Below are 21,152 nucleotides of genomic sequence, written 5' to 3' on the forward strand. Positions count from 1 at the left end.
CCTCTGTTTTCCTGCCCTCCTGGGCAGAGATTCTCTTCCCAAATCCTCCTCCAAACCCAGCACTCTCCAGTTTGGACATCGTTGTGTCCCTATGGAATTCTTGGAAATACCCAGAGGCAGGACAGCAACAGTTTTTAAAAGTGAAGGGAAAAAATCCCTTGGATATTTCCTTACAGCTACAGGAACAGCATCAGAAAGGATATTTTTAAGGATGGCAAGACGGGAATAACTGGAAGTGGGGAGATCCTGCTTCAGGAAATCTCGCTCTGCTTTATCCAGTCTGCCGAACTCTTCCTTCTGCTCCCATGCCTTTATCCCTGCCCTGGCTCGGGAAATGAATCCCGGGGTTCGTCGTGGAGCTGGAATCACCTTGGCTCAGCAGCCACGAGAGGGCTCCCGGCTCAAACGCAAAAACCTGGAGTGGGAACTGCGGCTCTGGAGACGCTGGGATGTGCCAAGAGCATCCAAGGGCTCTGCTTTTCCTCCTGGATGCAGCAATTCCCTCTCCTGGGAATGGTTAAGCTAGAGGAACACGAGGGATGGAGGCCAAATCCATCGGTTTTTAGAATCATGGAATCGTTTGGTGGGAAGGGATTTTAAGGATCATCCCATTACATCCCCCTGCCATGGCAGGGACACCTCCCACTGTCCCAGGTGCTCCCAGCCCCAATGTCCAGCCTGGCCTTGGACATCCCAGGGATTCAGGGGCAGCCACAGCAGCTCTGGCAATTCCAGCCCAGCCAGGAATTCCTAATTCCCAAGATCCCATCCATCCCTGCCCTCTGGCAGTGTCCATTCCCTGTGTCCTGTCCCTCCATGCCTTGTCCCCAGTCCCTCTGCAGCTCTCCTGGAGCCTCTTCAGGTCCTGGAATGTGCTGGAAGCTCTCCCTGGATCCTTCCCTTCTCCAGGTGAGCACCCCCAGCTCTCCCAGGCTGGCTCCAACCCTGGAGCAGCTCCATGGATTCGTCTGGATTTGCTCCAGGAGCTCCTCCAATGATCCCCATTTTATCAGGAGCTTTATAAACATAAAACAACTCCCACAGATTTCTTTTTTTTGGACACTCCAAACTCCCTCAGCAGGACGGGATCTGCATCCCAAGGATGTTTTCCTCACTTGCATTGGGAGTAAAATCCCATTTATCCTCACGGGAAGGGAACAGCAGATTCCAAAGGCAGGGAATGAGCAGCTCCAACATCCTGGAGATGCCAAGGGGGATGGAGCCACTTTTCCTGCCAGTTTTCCTGGAAGCAGCAGCAGGAATCATGAATTCCCACCTGTTCCAAGGTCTGCGGAGCCTGGGACAGCCCAGGAGCTCCATCCCTGAGGAGCAGTTCCTGGCAGGAGTTAACTGGAAGCAAAGGAATCGCTGGGAAAAGCAGGGTGAGCCCAAATCCACGTGTCCAGAGCAAGGCTGGATACTCATCCATGGATGAGCCACTGTTTGGGGTTATGGGACCATCCCAAAAAATTCCTGCTCCTCTATCTCTGGATTTAACCTTATTCCTTTCCAGAGTTAATTTTGATAAATCCCTCTCACCTCCATATGGATAAACCCACAATTGTTTCATTTTCCTCCCTGAAATCCTGACTTTTTTCCTATTTTTCCCTTTCCTTTTTTGAAGGTATTCTTTTCCCCCTCTCCCTTTTATTTACATTTTTCTCTTCCCTTTCCCTCCTTTCCTCTGTTCCCTCTTTTCCTTCCTTTTTTTTCCCTGCCAGCAACAAATCATTCCTTGAGGAAGCAGCAGCCTCCCAATTTTTCTTGGAAATGCCTTATTCCCGGAGCAGGAAACTGCCAAAATTATGGAGGAATTACAGAATTAATGGAGACTCATTACCTGTGGCAATTTCCCAGTAAATGGGATCCCAGGGAACATTCCAAACCTCAGCCAGGTCTTGGCAACCTCTGGAATCGCCTCCGTGAGGATCTGTGGAGCATTTTACAGCCATTCCCAGGGAAATGAGCAGTGCCTGGGAAGGAGGGATGGGAAAATCCACGTGGTGCCATCCCATGGTGCCACCTTTGGTGATTTTCCCTCTTTTAACCCAAAAAAACCCACCCTGCATGGGTTCTCCCCGTGCCAGTGTATCCTTCATCCCTCTTTTATCCCTTTTTCCCCTCATCCTCTTCCAGTAAAGAATTCCAGTTTTAATTGGCTCAAAATTGGGGGGTTTTTCCCTTTGTGAGCCAGAAATTTGCCGGGTTCATTATCCCTGAGGTGGAATTATCCCATGGTTTGTGAAAATCCAGGAAAACAGGATGATCATCCCTGAAAATCTCACTGAGCTGCACTCACCAACATTCCTTGGAAGTTTAGGACTGATTTTCCCTGCTTAAGCCATCCAAAAATCCATTACACTAATGAAGGTGAATCCAGATCTTTGTTCCTAAATAAATAAATAAATAACCTTAAATAACTGCACCACATCCTGTTTTTTTCCTTCTCCTTCTTGTGCTCCTCCTGGAAGATCTCAGGACTTTTATGGCAAATAAATTCAACTTTTGCTTTCAGATCCAAACATTCCCCAAATATTTGGCTCAGGAAATAATTGCTGGGAATATTCTCGATAGGAATATTCTGATTTTTTTCCAATGGATCATTTCCTACAGCTGCTATGGAAAAGCAGGAACGATTTAGGAGTCAGGTCAGGAATCATTTGCTTTATGCTGTGTGCCTTAAACATTTCAAATTATCACCGAGGGGCTGATTAACATATGGCTGTTAATTGGCATTAATTGATGGATTATTCCAATTGGATGTTCCAGGTGCAATAAACCCGGAATTGCCCGGGCATGGCTGGAGCAGGGAGGGATTTCAAATTCCAAGTTGGAATATTTTTGGTGGGGTTTTATTGCTTTAAAACAGCTGTGGATTTGTGACCTGGTGACAAACTGGAAAATGGAATCATGGAATTCTTAAGGTTGGAAAAGACAATTTTGGTTTATTGGTACTAATGCCATTATTTTATAATTAGAATTTCATGGAATCACGCAATCGTTTGGGAGGGATCCTAAAGCCCATCCAGTTCCATGGGCAGGGACACCTTCCTCTATCCCAGGTTGTTCCCAGCCCCATCCAACATGGCCTTGGACACTTCCAGGAATGGGGAATCCACAATTTCTCTGTGAAACCTTTCCCAGGGGCTCCCCATTCCCTGGGTAAGGAATTTTTTTCCTCCAATCCAATCCTCTTCTCTGTTGGTTATAAATAATTCCTTCTCCATGTATCAGGTGCTCTTTCCCTTCCCACAGGAAAATGGGAATTCCAACAACGGCTCCACCATCCCAAGGCACAGATCCAGGAGATCTCCTGGGCATGAGGGACACCCCATGAGGATCCCATTCCAGAGCCATCCCTGTGATCCAGGAGGAAACAGTGCCCCTTCCCTGGAAGCTCCATCACCAGCTCATCCCCCTGGTGCTCCAGGAGCTTGGAAATTCCAGTCAGGATCCATGGTGAGCAATGGAAGTGAATCCCTATTTTCCCACCTGGACAAAGACAGGATGAATATGCAAATGTAGGGATAAATATCCACAAATAAAGCAGGAAACAGCTGCTGCAGGAACCATTTTGCATAGACAAACAGATCCTTCTCCCTGAATTTATCGAGGGAAATGAGGGAACAGAATAATCTGGGTTTTGGGGAAAACAGAACAACTGGAATCCCCTTGGAATGTCCAAGGTAGTTCCCTGTGGGGGTGGTGATAAACCTGCCCATTCCTGGCACACCCGGACATTCCAGGGATCTTTAAGACGAGATCCCAGAAATTGGGGGGGGAAGGATTTAAGAGAAAAAATTCCTATTCCCAGGAGTTAAGGATGAGAAATTTGGAATGTTTTTCCCGTGAATGGAATTCTTTGAAAGCAGGGAGTGACCCTCACCCTGCATTCCCAGGAGTAATGAGCTGAGCTCATCCACACCTTCTCCAGAAATTTCAGGGTTAAAATGGACACCTGTGCCATTGCCAAAAGCCTGGAATTCCTCAGGAATTGCTCAGGAATTCCTTGGTCCTGGCAGCTCCCAGATGTCCCATCCAGGCTGGAGCAGACTGGGAGCCTGAAAGTCACCCCAAATCCAACCAGGAACCCTCCAAAGGATCCTGGTGATCCCTGGAAACTCCCAGCTTCCCTCTGGGATTCCCCACTTCCTTCCTCACATCCCATTCCTCAGAGGTGTCTTTTCCATGGCTCAAGGGAAAGTTTTTCCAGCTGCTCTCACACTTCCCTCTCTTTTTTTTTTTTGAACCCAAGACATATCCAGGCCCTCATCATCCAAGGAGAATTAAGGTACGGAATTCCTCCCAGGGAGAAGGCAGCTGCTTCTTTCTCCCATCCCGTGGATCCCTTCCCATCCTGTGGATCCCATCCCATCCCATCCCATCCCATCCCATCCCATCCCATCCCATCCCATCCCATCCCATCCCATCCCATCCCATCCTGTGGATCCCATCTATATCATGGATCCCATCCCATTCCAGTGCATTTTTTCCTTGCAGAAGCAGGGAAGTGACCCAGCAGATCCCTCCTCCCATGTCCCAAAGGTCAGTGCTTTTATCCCACTTTTTAATGCATATTCCCAGGATAATGATCCATTTTCCCAGAGCTGCCTCACTTTGGAAACTGAGGAATCACAGGAAAAAAATCAGGAAATTCAAGATGAAATCAATAATTCTGCTATTGGTGATGAGCAGAAATTCCAGGATGGAATCTTTCACAGCTGATCCAAACATGGGATTTGTGTTTTGGGAATCCTCAATCAGTTTGGGATGCCTCCTGTCTCCTTCAAATTAATGGAATCCTTTAACATCCACAGTATCCTGGGATAGGGAAATCCTCAATTTGTCACTTATCTCTGGCCTTTGGTCCCGGATTTGTGGTTTTCCCTCTGCATTCCCACTGCACAGGATAATTCCCCATCTGTTGTAGGAATGCAAGTGGTGGAAACCAGGGATTCCTCCATGGATATTTGCCAAAAACTGAAGTAGGAATGAGGGCAGCACCCACCTGGTGCAAAGAGGGAAGGGAAAATTCCATGGAATAATGAATATTTTGGGATTGATTTTTTGGGGGGATTGGTTGTTTTCCAGGGAGAAATGGGAGCTCCTGGAGCCCGTGGAGATAAAGGGGAAAAGGTAGGGATGGGGTTTTCCAACCTGATCCTTTGAAACCAGAATTCTCTGTGCTGAGAGGGTCTGGAGAGGGAAAGGCAGTTGGGAATATGCTCATGGAGAGGACAGTCAGGTCCAATGGAAACTGGGATTGGTGCGTTCCCACCTTTATCCCCGAACCTTTCTGGGGGTTTTGTTCCCAAATTCCAGCAGTTTTTCCACACATCTGCCATGCTCAGGAGGAAATACAAAATTTCAAGGTTGGATTTAGTGATTTTTTTGAGGATTTTTTCCAGCCTAAAGGATGGAATGATTGTGTTCTGTGATGCCGAAAATTCAAGGGGGAGTTCCCAATGTTTATTTTCTGCTGGACAAGAGAACTAAACGATGGGATGGACAAGGAAGATCCAGCCCTGGCATGAGGATAGGGATGGGAAAAAAAGTGCCACAAAGAACCTCATTTCACGGACACTTTGGGCAGTGAAAATTTATAGGGAGCAGGTGGCAGATCCAATGGGGTGGGACACGGAATTTCAGGAGAAAGGGAGGGTTGGTAAAAGGCAGAAACCCATGGGGAATTTTGGATAGAATCCTGGGAGAAAAGGAGGGAGGAGAAGTGGCTGAAAAGGGAATTTTGTCTTGCAGGGACAGCCTGGGGATGTGGGAGTACCTGGAGAGAAGGTGAGTGCTGGAATCAGCTCCAAATTTTTTTTTTGGGGAATCTTCTCCAAGAGCAGCCTGGGTGGGGCTGGACCCAATCCCAAGCCTGGAATATCAGTGGATTAAAAATAAGGAATTAAAGAGCTGTTGATGAACCTTTGTCCAGCAGGATTAATGATAACAAACCAAAAATATTGATATAAAAATTGTTATTAGTTAATAATTAATGAAAAAAATTTCATCTGAATTATTTATTATGAAGAAGCTGAGTCTCCCAGGATGGGGCAGAACAGTGCATGATACCAAAATAATTAAATTAAATCTATTTAAATTAATCAATTCAGTGTTTGAAAATTTAATTATTTTAAGGCAATTGTATTAAAATCAGCCAAAAACCAAAATAATTGAAGTAGAGATTGATGTCACTCACCCAGACAATGACCTCTCATCCCATCACTGAATTCTATGGAATCTGGGCGATTTCCCAGATTTTTTTCCCCTCATTCCAGGCAGAGAATCCATGGAAATCTCTTGCTTGGGGGTGACAATTCTATGACCTCAGAATCCTCTTTTTATTCCCTAGGGCAGCAAAGGAGACCGAGGGGAAGAAGGCCAAAAGGTAAAGGACAAAGTTGGTGCCAGCCAAAGCCAGGGGGTGACTTTTCCTCCTTTTCCCATCTCCTGCCTTCCCACCTTGGGATCAGTGTCCAGGAAGAGATTCCAGGAGGATCACACGGACAGGAACCTTGGGAATGAGCAATGCCAGGGAATGAGTCTGACCCAGAATCCTGGGATACAATTCCCAGCAATATTCCAGCTCCCTCTTTTCCAAAGCTGATTCCCAGCAGCTTTGTCTCTGCAGCTCAGATCATCCAGAGGAGATGAGGGCTCTGTAGGAACCCTTGGAATGGAGTCAGCTCTGTGGGATTTCAGCTGGATCTCCATGGAGCAGCACAAACCAAACCTTCCCTGTGCTGGGTTTACACTGGAAGAAGAATTCCTGATTTTTCCTGACTTTTCTTTCACAGGGAGAACCAGGAATTGGGTTCAGAGGTCCCGTTGGCCAGGCTGGACCACCTGGATTTAAGGTAAAGTTGGATCTCGCTTGGAATTTGTTTTTCCCTGGGTTTGTCCTCTTTGTTATCCTGTTTTTCCACTGCCGGATGTGGAACACGGAAGTGGCTACAAAGAGAAAGCACCAAAATTATCCTGGGAAGGCAGGAGAAGGATTTGGGATGGGAGGGAATGCTCTGTGTCCTCCAAGGGGCCACTTCAGAGGGAGATCCTGAGGATAAATATGGATTCATGGAAAGGTGTGGGCTGACCTCTCTGCAATCATCAGGGACATCCTCAGGCTGGGAAAAAAAAAATCTAGGGAATTGTGGGTTCAGCAGGAATGAGTTCCTGGGATCCCTGGGATGTTTGAATTCACCACAGGTCAGGAGATAAAGGCTCTGTCCTTATTTAGCCGTGGAAAAGCCCTTTTGTCACCAAAACTTGGGAAGAAAAGAAATCCCAAAGTTCGGTGACAATTTCTCCAGCTTTTGGATCTCCTCACAAATCAGGACTGGAAGTGGTGTCCCAAATTCCATGCACTTGGGAATTCAAGGAGACATCCCAGACTTCCTCCAGCAAATCCCACCCAATATCCCAATTCCTCGTGATTCCCTCACCAGGGCGAGCCAGGGGCCCCGGGACCTCCAGGAGCTCAGGGCATCCAAGGAATTCGCGGCAACGCCGGCAATCCCGGATCCCAGGGGGCCAGAGGGGCTCCAGGTGTGCCCGGAATTCCGGGACAGAAGGTGAGGGGACGCCATGGGTTGTGTTTGTCACCTCAAGGTGACCACAATGAGCTAACTGTCCGTGCCAGGTGGTTCCTGTGGGTCAAGCCCCCCCAAATTCCAGGTCTCCCTGAGCCTGGATGTTGCCAGGGAAGTGGGAACAAATCTCATTTGGGAAAGGAGTGGTACCAGGGATGATTAGAACGATGGGATGATCCTCAGGTTCCAAAAGAAAACAGTGGAGCTCAGGAATTATTCTTCCTGGGAATTTAATGGCGTGACCGAAGGAGGGGGCTGGGAAGGAGTGGCCATGGCATGGGGATGGCAGCTGGAATTTTGGGGTCATTTTAGGGTCTGGGAACAGAGGGAGGAATCCCAGAATCCCAAGATCACTGAGGCTGGGAAAGCCCCCCAAGGTCATGGAGTCCAAGCTGTGCCAAATCCCCAGTGAGTGCCGCATCCAGGAATTCCTTGGACACCTCCAGGGATGGGGGCTCCAAACCTCCCTGGGCAGTCCCTTCCAATGCCTGACCACCCTTTCCACGAGGAAATTCTTTCCAGTGCAGGGAACACTCAGATCGCCAGCTCCTGCTTTTGTCTGGATCAGGGAAATCGGGACCTTTCCCATCCGTGTGTTCTCCTCTCACAGGGTTTTATTTTCCAGGGAGAGCGTGGGAGGAGAGGCCAGAGTGGATTTCCTGGGCCCGTGGGACCATCGGGATCCCCAGGAAAAGAGGTGGATTTGTACATAATCCCTGTGCCTTTTGGGAGGGATGGATGGGGAATCTGGGCTGGATGGGCTTTGATCCTCTGGGAATGTTGGGATAGGAGAGCACTGAGCACTTCCAAAGCAAATCCTCCCTTTTATTTTGCTCTCCTTGTCCTGCAGGGAATTCCTGGGACACCTGGACCCAAAGGTAACAAGGTCAGTGCCACCTTCCCAGAAAAATAATGAGCAGAAATCCTGGGATGGGAATGGGACAAATCCCTGCCTTCTCCTAGCTCCTCATCCCTGACCTCATCCTACTTCATCCCATTCCACCCTCACTGCCTTCCTCCCATGGTTTCTGGAGCACCCTCCAGAGAGAACAGCAGAAAATCCATGGAACTGAGTCTCCTGCGTCTTCCTGGGACTTCAGTCCTGGCCAAACTCATCAGGAATGGTGTGGTGGGGTTTCCCTGCTCCAAGTGACACCTCTGGAATTCTCTGCTTTCCAGGGAGAAGACGGTGTTGGAGCCACTGGCCCAAGAGGTCCCCATGGATTCCCTGGTCCTCGGGTAGGTCCATCCATTAATATTCCAGGCTTGGATTCCTGCAGCCTCCAGCCCCCTTTGGAGGCAGCTTTATCCATCACCTCCCTCCCACCCATCCCAGAAATTCCTGAAGGGTTTCAGGCAGCAAAATTCCCTTTACCTCCTATCCCTGAGAAGCTTTGACCTCCTTCCAGCAAAGAGAGTTGGAATTGGAGGCCATGTTTAAATTTGCTGCTTCTGTGGCTGCCCCACAAATAAATCAGGATTTTATGGTCCAATCCATAGGGACAAACTCCCCACCTGCTTTTGGATGAGGCCCCTGAGGCAAAGCACTCCCTGAAAATGTCAACAGCTGTGGGTAAACCTTGCTGGAGCTTCATTATCCAAAGGAAATGATGGAATAATATTTCTGCTCTTCTGACTCTGGCATAAAACTGAATCCCAGGATCTCAGGTTGCCTTGGATTCATATGGGAGACCTAAATTTGGCCTCAGTTACTTGGAATTTGGGCAATTCCTGAGGTTTAAAGGCAGGTCCTGTAGGGTGAACTCAAGGAGGTCATAAAAGGCCTCCATGGACCCTCCCGTGCAGCTCTTTCATCCCAATCCATAAGAACACCTGGCACCTAATCCTGATGGAGGGACAAAGGGGTTCGACAAGTCCTCTGGGGACAGGGAATTCTTCCTGCCCCATTCCCAGCGGGATGGTTTGTGGGTTTGGGATTCCCTGTGTGCTGCATTCCTCATTGCCATCCCTGCCCTTCTGCATCCCCCAGGGTGACAAGGGCATCGTGGGTATGCGGGGTCCCCCTGGAATGATGGTGAGTGTTCCAATATCCCAGAAAACCACAGAGCCACGGCTGGCAAAATCCCCACGAGCTATGAGAGAAATAAAATGGGATTCTTCCAGTGGGAAATGGAGATTTGGGAAGCTGAATTCCAGTGGGATGAGGGAGTGGGAATCCTGTGAATTCCTTACTGTCCTTGTCCATTTGGGTGGCTCATCTCAAGGTTTGGAAGCCCTTCTGGAATATCAGTCCCTCTCTGCTGCTGTCAGGTCTGTGGGAATTTCAGGGCAGGAATTTCCGGCCCTTATTCTGCTGGAGGGGGCTGAGTAGGGAGAGACACAAACAGCAGCTGGAATTTGGATAAACTCTGTATTATTTATTAATTATTATTTATTAGGATGTTATTTTTCATGGAATGAAAGGAAGAGGATTTTTTTGTAAGGACATAGAGCAATTGGAAATGGGGGAATGGCTTTAAACTGGAACAGGGCAGGGATAAATGGGATATTGGGAAGAAATTCTTCCCTGTGAGGGTGGGGAGGCCCTGGCACAGAATTCCCAGATAAATTGTGGCTGCCCCTGGATCCCTGGAAGTGTCCAAGGCCAGGCTGGATGAGGCTTGGAGCACCCTGGGATAGCAGAAAGTGTCCCTGCAGGTGGAAATTCCCATGTTACTGTATATTCCCAGGAATTTAGCAAACAGGGGTGACCACAATGGCTTTTGACCTCTCCAAATGTGCTTCCCATCCTGGCTTGGCCTCCAAGGGATCTGGAGATCCCCATCAAGGATCCACCTCCACCTTGGAGGAACCTCTTAGAGCAGTTTTCCTTGTTGTTGAGGATCCAAAAATCCCAGTGGGACTTTCATAATGAGGGAATTGGGCTGAAATTATCCACCTGCCAGGAGATCCCTATGGAGGACAGAGGATTAAAGTAGGAGCTCCTGTGCTGGTTCTTCCAGCGGTTTTTCCATGCTGGAGCCCATCCCTGGAAGCAACTCTGCCTTTGGATGGAGGCTGCTCTTTCCCAACTTTCCCACACATTCCCCCTCCTGTTATTGTGGATCCTCACAGGTATTTTATGTGTTTTTCCAGGGTCCAAAGGGCTTCCCAGGTGTGAAAGGCCAAAGGGTAGGAACTGATTTTATCTACAACTCCTAACTTCTCCAACAGTGCCCTGGTGTGGTGGGGAGCAGCTACCCTTTTAAACCACTGGGAATCATTCCAGGATCTCCTGGGAATGGACTGGGAGAGCCCCTGGATCAGCCCTTGGGAATGATCCCAGGATCTCCTGGGAATGGACTGGGAGAGCCCTTGGATCAGCCTTATGTGCTCTGTGTTCCAGCTCCTGTTCCATACAGATTCCATTAAAAGATCTGTGGGAGAAATTTGAGGAATCCTTCATTTTTAGGATGTCATCCTACCTCTGCAGGGTGGAGATGCTGAATCCCATTGGGATGGAAAAAATCCAGCAGTAATTCCACATTGTGCTGAGCGTGGAGTCAGGAAAACCACCTCAATCCTCTGGCATTCCATTCATTGTCAATGCCATAAATTTGGGGTTTCCACAACATTTCCTGGCGAGCTGAGGGTTTTCCAGAGTGTCCAGAGGATCTGACTTTAGGTTTTAGTGGCCTGGAGTGGGAATAAACTGCCTGAGCAACACAAGAGGGAACAAAAATGGAGTAATTCACCTATTTTTTTTTCCTTTTTCTGTTTTTAGGGTGATCGGGGACTTCTGGGACCAAAGGGAGAACGAGTAAGGACATTCCAGATTTTTTGGGGTTTTCCTTTCACTGTGTGTCTCCAAGAAAAACCTGGATCCATCCTCTCTTTCTGGTGCCTAGGAAATTAAGAGGAGACAGCACCTGGATTCTCCCGCTCCTTTCTGGGGGTCTCCACCAGTTTAAATCAAATTTTTTTTATTCCATGTTTTATTCCATCCTTTTTTATTCCATTCATTTTTTATTCCATCCTTGCACTGGAAACATCCCTCAGAGCAGAGTTTGTGGGATGGATTTGATGGGATACTACAAAGCACAAAAAAAAAGGAAAAAAAAAAAGAAAGTAATTTTGGGAACGATTTGCTGGGGCAAAAAAATCCTGAATTAAGGGAGGAAGAAAATTCCCCCTGGTTTTTGGAATGAGCAGCTGACCCCAAAGCCAACCTTAATTTCCAACAGCCTGAGCTGGCTCCTGACAGGTAATGGGAAAATAACTCCTCAAGTGCTCCTGGAAAATGCTCAGAAACCGCTGAACTCGTGCCCGGCGTTTTGTTAAGTTCCTTCCTGGCTGGAACGGGCTCGTTGGAAAATGAGGTTTGGAAAAGCTCCGTGATGATGCCGCCCTCGAGTCACGCAATATTCAGTGATTAAGGCCCATTTGTCTCTGAGGAAGCTACTCTGGAAAGGAACTCGCTCCGGAGACCAATCAATTCTTAATTTGCTTCGTGAGGAGGCCTCGGAACTCTTCCCGAGCTGAAGGAATGTGGGATGCATTTTCCAAAGGATGCCTTCACAACAGATAAGGTGGAATCGGAGATAAAATGGGAGCAGGATGGGCTTGGGTTTGTTCCAGCTGATTGCAGCTGAATTTTCCATGTCATTCTCCCTGGATCGATGCGGGAATAACTCCATGAATCCCAGGGCAGGATTTTTAGTCTCTTTGTTTATTCCCAAAATTTGTTGAGCCCCATCCTGCCTCTGTTAGAGAGCTCGGAAGCAGGAATGTGTATGAAACCAGAATCTGGGCAGGGTGCTGTGGTGAGGGTTGGACAGAGTCCAAAAAATGCGGGATTTTTGGGAATATTGACGGATGAGGAGTTGGTAAAGCCCCAGCAAAGCCAAGTCACCCAGATCAGGAGTATTTGCACTGAAGGGAGTTGAGCAAAGGAAATTTTTTTCCAGCTGCCCACCAGAAGGTGCCTCTCATCCCTTTGGAGACACAGCCATCCCTTCTCCACAGCTGAGACATTCCTTGGAAAAACCTGGATTCCGCTCCCTGAGGAGCTTGGCACGGATGTGTCCATGGGGTTCCTGTGTCCCTGCAGCTCCCAGGGGTGACACTTTGGGGGTGTCACCCCAAAAACTTCCCTTTGAGGGGTGACCTCAGTGCCACTCCCATTCCTCAGCTCCGACTGCATCCATAAACCGGGACACCACGGACAGCTCCATTACCTATCCTGCCACTTCCCGCAGCTGGGAAAAGCTGGAAATCCCGACCCGCCACCCCAAGTGACAAAGCCACGTGGCACTCATGGAATCTGTCTCAGCACTGGCAGCCTGGGATCAGGGAATGGTCATTTTTTCATCCGGGGGAGCTGCACTGGGATAACTCCAACATTTTTAGGGACAGGAGGTCACTGGGGAACCTCAGGATTTGGAGTTTTCTGGGCACGTCCATGATCCAGCTTTTAATTAAGGGTGATGGGCCCTAACAATTAATGTTGTTGCTAATCACTGCATTCCCAGTGGGATCTGTGAGCTCCCAGTGAATCCCTTTCCCTGTCTCTCCTTTCTCCAGGGTGAGTCCATGACTGTTTTTGGACCCCAGGGCTACAAAGGCACCAAAGGAGATCCCGTAAGTTTGGCTTTCCAAGCTGTCCCTTCCCTCCTCAGGATCAGCGCTGGGAGGCAGCACTTGGATCCAGCTGGATCCTTCCAGGAGAGATGGAAGAAGTCGAATCCACCAATTCCTGGTTTTTCTTTCAGGGTGAGCAGGGACTGCCAGGTTTTGATGGAGACAAAGGCGAGAAGGGAGAGGATGGACCCATAGGAGAAAAGGTGGGAACTTCCCAAATCCTGTGAGGAGGGGACTGAGGGCAGTGAACAGAATTCCCAGAATAATTGTGGATGCCCCTGGACACCTGGAAGTGTCCAAGGCCAGGCCGGACGAGGCTTGGAGCAACCTGGGATAGTGGGAGGCGTCCCACGGCTGGGATTTGGAACTGGGTGATCTTCAAAATCAATTCCATCCCAAACTATCCTGGGATTCTCGAGTCTCCACTGGAAAACACAGCCACACCCAGCTCTGGCAGCAGCAGGGAGAGGACGGGACTGGGCAGGGGTTTGGGGACACCAAACACATCCCATTTCTCAGGTGTCCCACTGGGAAAAGCCACCACTCCATTCCCTCATCCCCCTCTCCCTCCAGGAGCTCTCCCTGCTCCTGGAACCTCTGGAATGCTCTTGGCAGGGCTCCGATGGCTCCCGTGTCCCTGCTGTGTCCCCTGGGTGGAACAGAGAGCTCCTCCCTCTCCCTCTGCCCCCCGGGAGCTCATCCCAGCTCCCAGCCCGGCCCAGTTTTCCTGGGAGGAATCACGGAATTCTCCCACTCCCAGCTGAGTCATGGCTCCGATCTCTGTATCCCACTCATCCCAATTTCCATCTTACGGAAATGGAAATGGCTTTGGCTTCACCAGCCTGACCCAGGACTGAATAAATTGAATCTCCTACAGCAGCAGTGACACATCCAGCTCCCGTCATTTTCCATGGGAAGCTGGATCCCGGTGTAGTCCAGGTGGGAATTGCCTGATCCAAGGTGGGCATGTCCCTTGGGAAAGGGGCAGATCCTGCCCTTTTCTGATCCCGCTGCTCAGGCTTCCAAAGTGAAGGAAACTCTTGGAGTTTTTCCCATTGAGGGGGTGGGGTGGATCCTGTGTCTTAAAGTTGGATAAAATTCCATATATTTTATTTGTCCTATTGGACTCTGATGAAAAAATACTCCATTAAAAATACTCCATAAAAATAACCCATAAAAATATTCCCTAAAAAAAGTATTCCAGAAAAAAAGTAATCCATGAAAAATATTCCACAAAACAACACACAAGCATCTTCTCTTGGATAAATACCTGGATGACTTTGGAGAGCGGCATCTCCAGCCCCAGCGAGCCCAGCAGGGTCTTCTCCTGGATTTTTGGCATAGATTCAGCTCATCCCAAGGATCCAATCCCCCTTCCTGCCTGTTTTCTTTCAATCCCACCATGGGGCAAGGGATCTTTTCCATAACAATTCCCAGAGGTTCCTGCCCAGTCCTGACACTTGTGTCTTTCTTTCCAACCCCTGGGATGGAATTTTGGTATGGAAATGGTGATTTTGGTCATCTTTGTTATCTCCATGGGTTTTTCCATGGACAAGTTCCAGAGTGGGTGCTGAAAATGTATTTAATAACATTTTAGGGAATCAAAGGAGAAGCTGGATCCAAAGGAATGATGGGACTTTTTGGGAGCAGAGGACCTGTGGGACAGAAGGTGAGCTCCAAACTTAAGTCATCTCCTGCCAGGACTGAGGTGGAAAACCCCATCCCGGTTTTCCCATGGAATATAATCCCTCATTCCCTCCCCAAAATTGCTGACTGGAATGATTGAGGCTCTGGAAAAGCAGGAGCAGCTGGACTTTTCCAAGAAAATCCTAAAGATTTTAAAGGAGCAGAGTGCTCTAGGAGCTTTTCCAGGCTGGAATGTCAATATTCCAGGAGGGAGGTGAGAGATGTTCTCCAAACTCCATTAAGAGCCAGTGAAATCCAGCTGGGATATTTGGGATATCCCACTGCCCTTCCAGCTGCTGCTATAGAGAGTCCCTCAAAGCTCTCCTTGTCCCATTTTCCAGAATTTCTACAGCATTCCCTGTTTCCAGAGGGATCTCGGCTCTTCCTCCCCAGGGTAACTCGTCCCCCTTTTCCTTGCAGGGGGAGCCAGGAGAACCGAGCTCACCGGGATCTTCCGTGAGTTGGAAAATATTTCCCTGTCATTCCAAATCTTGGGTGTGGAGAACCATAATCTTGGGTCTGGTTCTCTCCCACAGCCAGGAATGTGGGAAAGGGTGGGAAGAGCCCGTGGGAACTCAGAGCTGCTCCCCAAAGTCCGTGTTCCGAGAGGTTTTGCTGGAAAACCGACCTGGATACCAGGGATCACAGGCAGAGGTTTGGGGTTATGGCTTGTGAGAGAAATTCCCCTCTGTGAGGATGGGGAGGGCCTGGCACAGAACTCCCAGAAAAATTATGGATGCCCCATCCCCAGAAGTGTCCAAGGCCAGGTTGGATGGGGTTTGGAGCAATTTGGGACAGTGGGAGATGTCCCTGCCCTTGAGATTGGAACTGGACGGGCTTTAAGGTCCCTTCCCACCCAAACCATTCCCTGTTTCCATGATTCCCTGATTTTGCATTAAGGAACACAAGAAAAACACATTTATTTAATATTTTTAATGCCTCTGGTGTATTCACCCCAAGTGGAAAGGTCTCCAAGCTCCAAAGACTCAGAATCATGGAATTGTGGAATATTTGGAGTTGGAAAGGACCCACCAGGATCACAGAGTCCAGCTCTTCAATCAAGGGCACAAATTCCACATTTCCAAGGTTGTCAAAAGTCCAAGGTTGTCCCAATAAGTAAGTCCCCATTGATTCCTGGTCACAGCTGCAGAATTATTGACAGGCCTGAAATCCAGAGTGGGAATTGCTCCCTGAGGAAAAGGCCCTCATCCAATTAATTATTGTATTAATTGTTAATAATTATAAACGACCTTCTGAGCACTTTGCCAAAGCCTCAAGGCTGGAACCTGCTGCAGGACCTGGGATCAGCACTGGTAGTTCTGTGAACTTGAGGATATTTATGGAATTATTTTGTAGGGAACACCTGAATTCGTGGGGTGAATCCATCCAGGAGCAGAGCAAAACTGCTGAGTGCAAAGGGATGGCAGCATCCCAATTTTCCATGGATGTTAGGGATAAGAACTCCCACAAAGTGTTGTCCGGCCATCCACCATCTGAGCAGAGCAAAGGAATCTTCCTTTTGGAAATATCCTGGGATTCTGCTGGTGCAGAAAGCTGTAATTTGATCTTTTACCACATTCCCAAAAATCTCAAAAGCCAGATCCGAGCTGGGACACTGCTGGAAGATCCACGATAAATTCTGGAATTCATCCCACCTCTGCCAGGTTCTTCCCATTGGTTTTATTGGAAGATTGAGGGAATTCTCACCCACCATTCCTGTCCATTCAGGCACCTGAGGGAGGATCCTGATGGGAATTAAACTCCAACTTTATCTCCTAAATGCTTCCACTTTGGTTATTCCTTCCCTGAGTTATTCCCAAATTGTCTATCCTTCCCCAAATCCTCTTTCCCCCTTTTCCTGAACTCCCATCCTGCCTGGATCCAACACCAAATCTTTCAGGTAAAGCCTCATTTGCCTTCATTTCCCTCTAATCCCATCTTTTATTCCCACAAATCGCCACAAATTGCTGCCCCTGCTGAATGCCCTGGCAGTGATTTCAGCACCCTCATCCATTTATTCTCCCGGTTTTCTAATCCGAGGAAGTTCCCAACAGAGCTGACAGCATTTTTGTCTTCTCCCTGCAATTATGCCTCGGAAAATTTCTGTATATCCGCTTGACTTCACAAACGGGCTCAGTTTTGATATTCCAGGCGCCTCCTCCTCCTCCTTTCTCCTCTTTTCTAAAAGCTCTGCTCCCTTTTTATTTTGCCGTTCCTGCCTCACTTCCCTCTTTTATGTTCAAATTGCCGCTCGTTATTCCCATTAACTCATCATTTGGATCACGGATTCCTACTCCTCTTTATTCCCTGCGATTGTGCGTTAAAATAACAACGGATTAACCCGTTATTCTCCCCAAAACTCTGATTTTTTAATACTCTTCCCCCCCCCCCCCCCCCCCCAATTTCTTGCTCCCTGTTTTGGTTTTCCAGGGATTCTGAATCCCTGCAGTCTGAGGCGTCCCAGACTCGGAGTTCAGCAGGAGTGAGAGTGGTTGATAAGCAGGAATTTGAGTTTAATATGGATATTAAGTTTCCCAGGAAAACTAGGGTCACGCAGAATCCTAAAATGCTGCTGCTTGGATCATTATTCCCTTCCATATCCTCTCATTCCAAACCCCCTGCCAAGGGGAATTTTTCACTAAATCAGTCAATTCCCACCCCAAACATCAATTTCTCTTTTTTTTTTTTTTTTAAAGGAGCTCAAAACTGCAGCAAATAACCCTGACCAGCCCCATTCCACCAAAACCCAGCAGGGAAGGGATAAAAACACGGCTGGAGCTCCGAGGTGGAGATTCCGTTTGCATCATCCCATCAAATATTGAGGAGCGGGAGTAGCAGGAGGGTGCAAAACCTCTCAGGAGAAGTTTGGGAATTCATCCTCCTTTTTGGATGTGTTTGGCTTCAAACGGCTCCATCCTTTCGGGGGAATATCCCGATGGATCCCAGCCTTTCCCAGGGTGTCCCTGCTCATTCCCGGCTCCTCCTTGGCTCCTCCCTGACTCCAGCCCGGAGCTCCGCTGGAATTTTTGCCTGGAAGCGAAGGATCCAAGGTTTCTCTGCGTCACAGGATTGGTGACTCAGCCTCCCTGCGCTCGCAGTTAAATTCCAGCAAGGTTTTCATCCCAAATCCAAAGAGCCGGAGCCGTTTCCAATATTCCCGCTGTCATTGCCTTTAAATTGCCATTTAAATTTTAATTTACTGCCGTTTATCGTCCAGCCTTGATTTCCTTGGCACAACACCGGCATGGAACAAATTTTTATTTTGGCTTCTTTGCATTTTCTGGGGGTTTTTTGAGTTTCTTTTCTCCTTTTTTTTTTTGTGTTTTTTTTTTTTTTTGTGTGTGTGGTTTTTTTTGTTTGTTTGTTTTTTATTTTTTTTTGTTTTGTTTGTTTGGTTTTTTGCTTTTTTTTGTTTGTTTGGTTGGTTGGTTGGTTGGTTTTTGTTCCTCCTATCCCATCTTTTCCCTGTCGTGGGAAAGCATCACTTCCATGATTTTCTTCCCCTCCAGGCCATGTCCAATCCTGATTTTAAACGTTCCAATCCACATTCCAAAAAATCTCTCCTGCCCAGGATAAGCAGTAAGCCACTTTTATGGAGAGATAAAACCCGGGTCTAAATCTCATTTATGTTGCCTGGGCTAATTAAGCCAGGCTTAAACCTGGCTTTCCATCAGCATATCCTTGAGTGAGTTTAACTTTTCCTGAAACAATTTGGAATTCTCTTGGACAAGAAGGACCTCATGGTAAGCAGAAAGATGATTTGGACACGGACAGGAAAATGTGGAAAACCTGGCACTGGAGATATCTGGGATAATTAAGATAAATATTAGAGCTAATTAGGAGAACTCTAATTAACATCAGGTTCTTTAGTACACAAAAAGAGGCTTTTTTTGGCCCATCCCTGGTCTGATCCCAGCTCTTTCAGAACTCCAGGCACTTAAAGGTATCCTGGATGTGTGGGATTTAACCATCACACAAATGGTTTATTACCCTCCAATCTGTCCCACCAAACAGAGAATTTCCCAGGGTTTTATGATTTATTTACATCCCCAAATGGAATTTTCTATTGATTGTGTCAATAAACAGCTACCAATAAAGAGATATTTGTGCCTGATAGTGCCTGGAATAGGGAGGAACATGGATTTTCCCTGATCCAGGGAGTCCCTGGCACACAAATCTGATTTTTTTTAATCTGTATTTTATTTTTAATGAATTTGTTTCCCTCCAACAACCACAGCAAACAAATTCCAAGCAGGAAATTCCACTTGTTCAGCTCCCGATTTGATCAAGCAGCCAATTAATTCTCCCCTGAGAGAGCTGAGGGGCACAAGTGGGAATAAATCAATTTTTTCCTTCACATCCAGGTGCTGGAAAATGCCACCAAAATTGGCCAGGATGGATCTGTGAGCAACCAGGAGACTGTGGCATCCTTGGGAAAAAAAAACCTTTAAATTTTAAAAATAAAAAATAAGTGAGGATTTTTAGCAACTTTATTTGCTACCACAACAATGGGAGACTCCATGAAAAGACGTCCCGGTGCTGGATGTGGCTCCAGAAGCCAAAAAATTCCAAAATGGGATAAAATAACCTGCAGCCCCCTGGGCCACATGTTCCTTAAATCCCTGTTCAAATTCCCAGCCCCATCTGAATCTCCTTGGCCTGGAAAGATCCTTTTGCTGCCACAATTTCCCGAGCTGGAATTACAAATTAATCCCCTCCCATTTTTCATTTGCCAGGGATTTAAAATCCTGTGGAATTAGGGATTGAGGAACGGGAGCTAAATCCCAACCTCAGGTCTTGGGCTGTTCCTGGGGGAGCTTCGGACCTCGGATTGAGAGATCTCACAGTTGGGTTTCCATCCTGGATTGTCCTTATCCCTCTTGCCTGGAAAAAATGGGATCAGGAATGAATTTTTTCCCAACTTTCTGGCAGGGTGCACCAGGACTGGATGGGAAAAATGGGATGAAGGGAGCCAAAGGTGACAGAGGCCTACAGGGACAGAAGGGGAAGCTGGTGAGTGGCAGGAAAGGACAAGGATCGTTTGGAAAAGTCTCTGCTCCTTCCCAGATCCCACATTCCTGTCTGCTCCTTCCCAGATCCCACATTCCTGTCTGCTCCTTCCCAGATCCCACATTCCTGTCTGTGCCTTCCCAGATCCCACATTCCTGTCTGTGCTTCCCCAAATCCCACATTCCTGTCTGCTCCTTCCCAGATCCCACATTCCTGTCTGTGCTTCCCCAAATCCCACATTCCTGTCTGTGCCTTCCCAGATCCCACATTCCTGTCTGCTCCTTCCCAGATCCCACATTCCTGTCTGCTCCTTCCCAGATCGCACATTCCTTTCCTTTCCCACTCCCTAAATTCCTCAGGGCTTTCCTCGTGGTCTTTCTCAAATCTTGGAAAGGTTTCCAATGCACATCCTGTCCTGGTTTTAAGGAGTTGTCCTCCTCCACTTCCCACTATGTCCATATCCCAAAATTTCTTTCTTATCCTATGTTTCCCAACCTGAGTTTTCCTCTGGGATCTGCTCCCTACCAAAAAAAAACTTCCGGCATATGGATGGGATTTTGGCCCAAAAATTCCCGAAAATTTTGTCTCCTTTGTCCTTTTTTTTTATCATGTAGGGAGGGAAAGGTGACCCTGGGACCACTGGTGACACCGGGCAGAAAGGGACAAAGGTAGGACATGGATGAAATCCCAAGAAACCTCCACCCTTGGGGGTGCCCAAAATCCTTGGGAATGTGGTAAAAGATCTTTGGATGGCACTGCTTGGATTGGGAGTTGGAGAAATGTTCTCCAGAGCTCCTTCCAACCCCAACCACTCCATGATCCTGGGAAATAAAACTGGGGTAAGCAGAGATGGGCAAGGAGCTTCCAGCACCATCAGAATTCCTCCTCTGCCCTCATTCCCTGTCATCTGCTTCATTCCCAGGGCTTGCGGGGACTTCCAGGCCGGATCGGCGCTCCCGGGGCCAAAGGTGCCAAGGTGAGCCAAGCCCAGCTTTCCACCCTGCTCCAGCTGCCCCATTCCCAGGAAAGCTTCATGCACGGAATCCTGAGGAATCCACCCCATTTCCTTGGGAAAATCCCTCTTGGAAGGTCTGTGAAGAGCAGGGAATCAGGAATTGGGAAGCTTTAAGTTTTGCAGGGAACTTTGGGATAAGGTGGGGTTAAAAACTGAACCAAGCCCTGCCCAAATCCCTCCTGATCCGTGACTTAGCAACGGCCTGGGCTCAGTTCTAAATTCGTGCCGGGCTCTTATCAGCACCATTAGTCCCTTATCAGTAAACAACT

The 21,152-nt window shown here is 48.0% G+C and overlaps 1 protein-coding gene across 1 annotated transcript in view; it reads left to right on the forward strand.

Moving 5' to 3' along the window:
• LOC134043806 (collagen alpha-1(VII) chain-like) overlaps positions 1-21,152 on the forward strand; it is an 83,588-nt gene that overhangs the window by 44,109 nt on the left and 18,327 nt on the right. Inside the window, exons 51-72 of the mRNA XM_062492537.1 lie at positions 2,979-3,062; positions 3,256-3,459; positions 4,256-4,291; positions 4,501-4,545; positions 5,092-5,136; positions 5,758-5,793; positions 6,356-6,391; positions 6,801-6,860; positions 7,449-7,574; positions 8,218-8,289; positions 8,443-8,478; positions 8,772-8,831; positions 9,583-9,627; positions 10,689-10,724; positions 11,317-11,352; positions 13,116-13,172; positions 13,304-13,375; positions 14,770-14,841; positions 15,279-15,314; positions 19,791-19,871; positions 20,483-20,536; positions 20,791-20,844. Coding sequence (XP_062348521.1) covers positions 2,979-3,062; positions 3,256-3,459; positions 4,256-4,291; positions 4,501-4,545; positions 5,092-5,136; positions 5,758-5,793; positions 6,356-6,391; positions 6,801-6,860; positions 7,449-7,574; positions 8,218-8,289; positions 8,443-8,478; positions 8,772-8,831; positions 9,583-9,627; positions 10,689-10,724; positions 11,317-11,352; positions 13,116-13,172; positions 13,304-13,375; positions 14,770-14,841; positions 15,279-15,314; positions 19,791-19,871; positions 20,483-20,536; positions 20,791-20,844 — 1,383 coding nt within the window. The remainder of the gene's footprint in view (positions 1-2,978; positions 3,063-3,255; positions 3,460-4,255; positions 4,292-4,500; positions 4,546-5,091; positions 5,137-5,757; positions 5,794-6,355; positions 6,392-6,800; positions 6,861-7,448; positions 7,575-8,217; positions 8,290-8,442; positions 8,479-8,771; positions 8,832-9,582; positions 9,628-10,688; positions 10,725-11,316; positions 11,353-13,115; positions 13,173-13,303; positions 13,376-14,769; positions 14,842-15,278; positions 15,315-19,790; positions 19,872-20,482; positions 20,537-20,790; positions 20,845-21,152) is intronic.

This window comes from Cinclus cinclus, chromosome 4, assembly GCF_963662255.1.
Source record: "Cinclus cinclus chromosome 4, bCinCin1.1, whole genome shotgun sequence".
In the NCBI taxonomy this organism is placed as follows: Eukaryota; Metazoa; Chordata; class Aves; order Passeriformes; family Cinclidae; genus Cinclus; species Cinclus cinclus.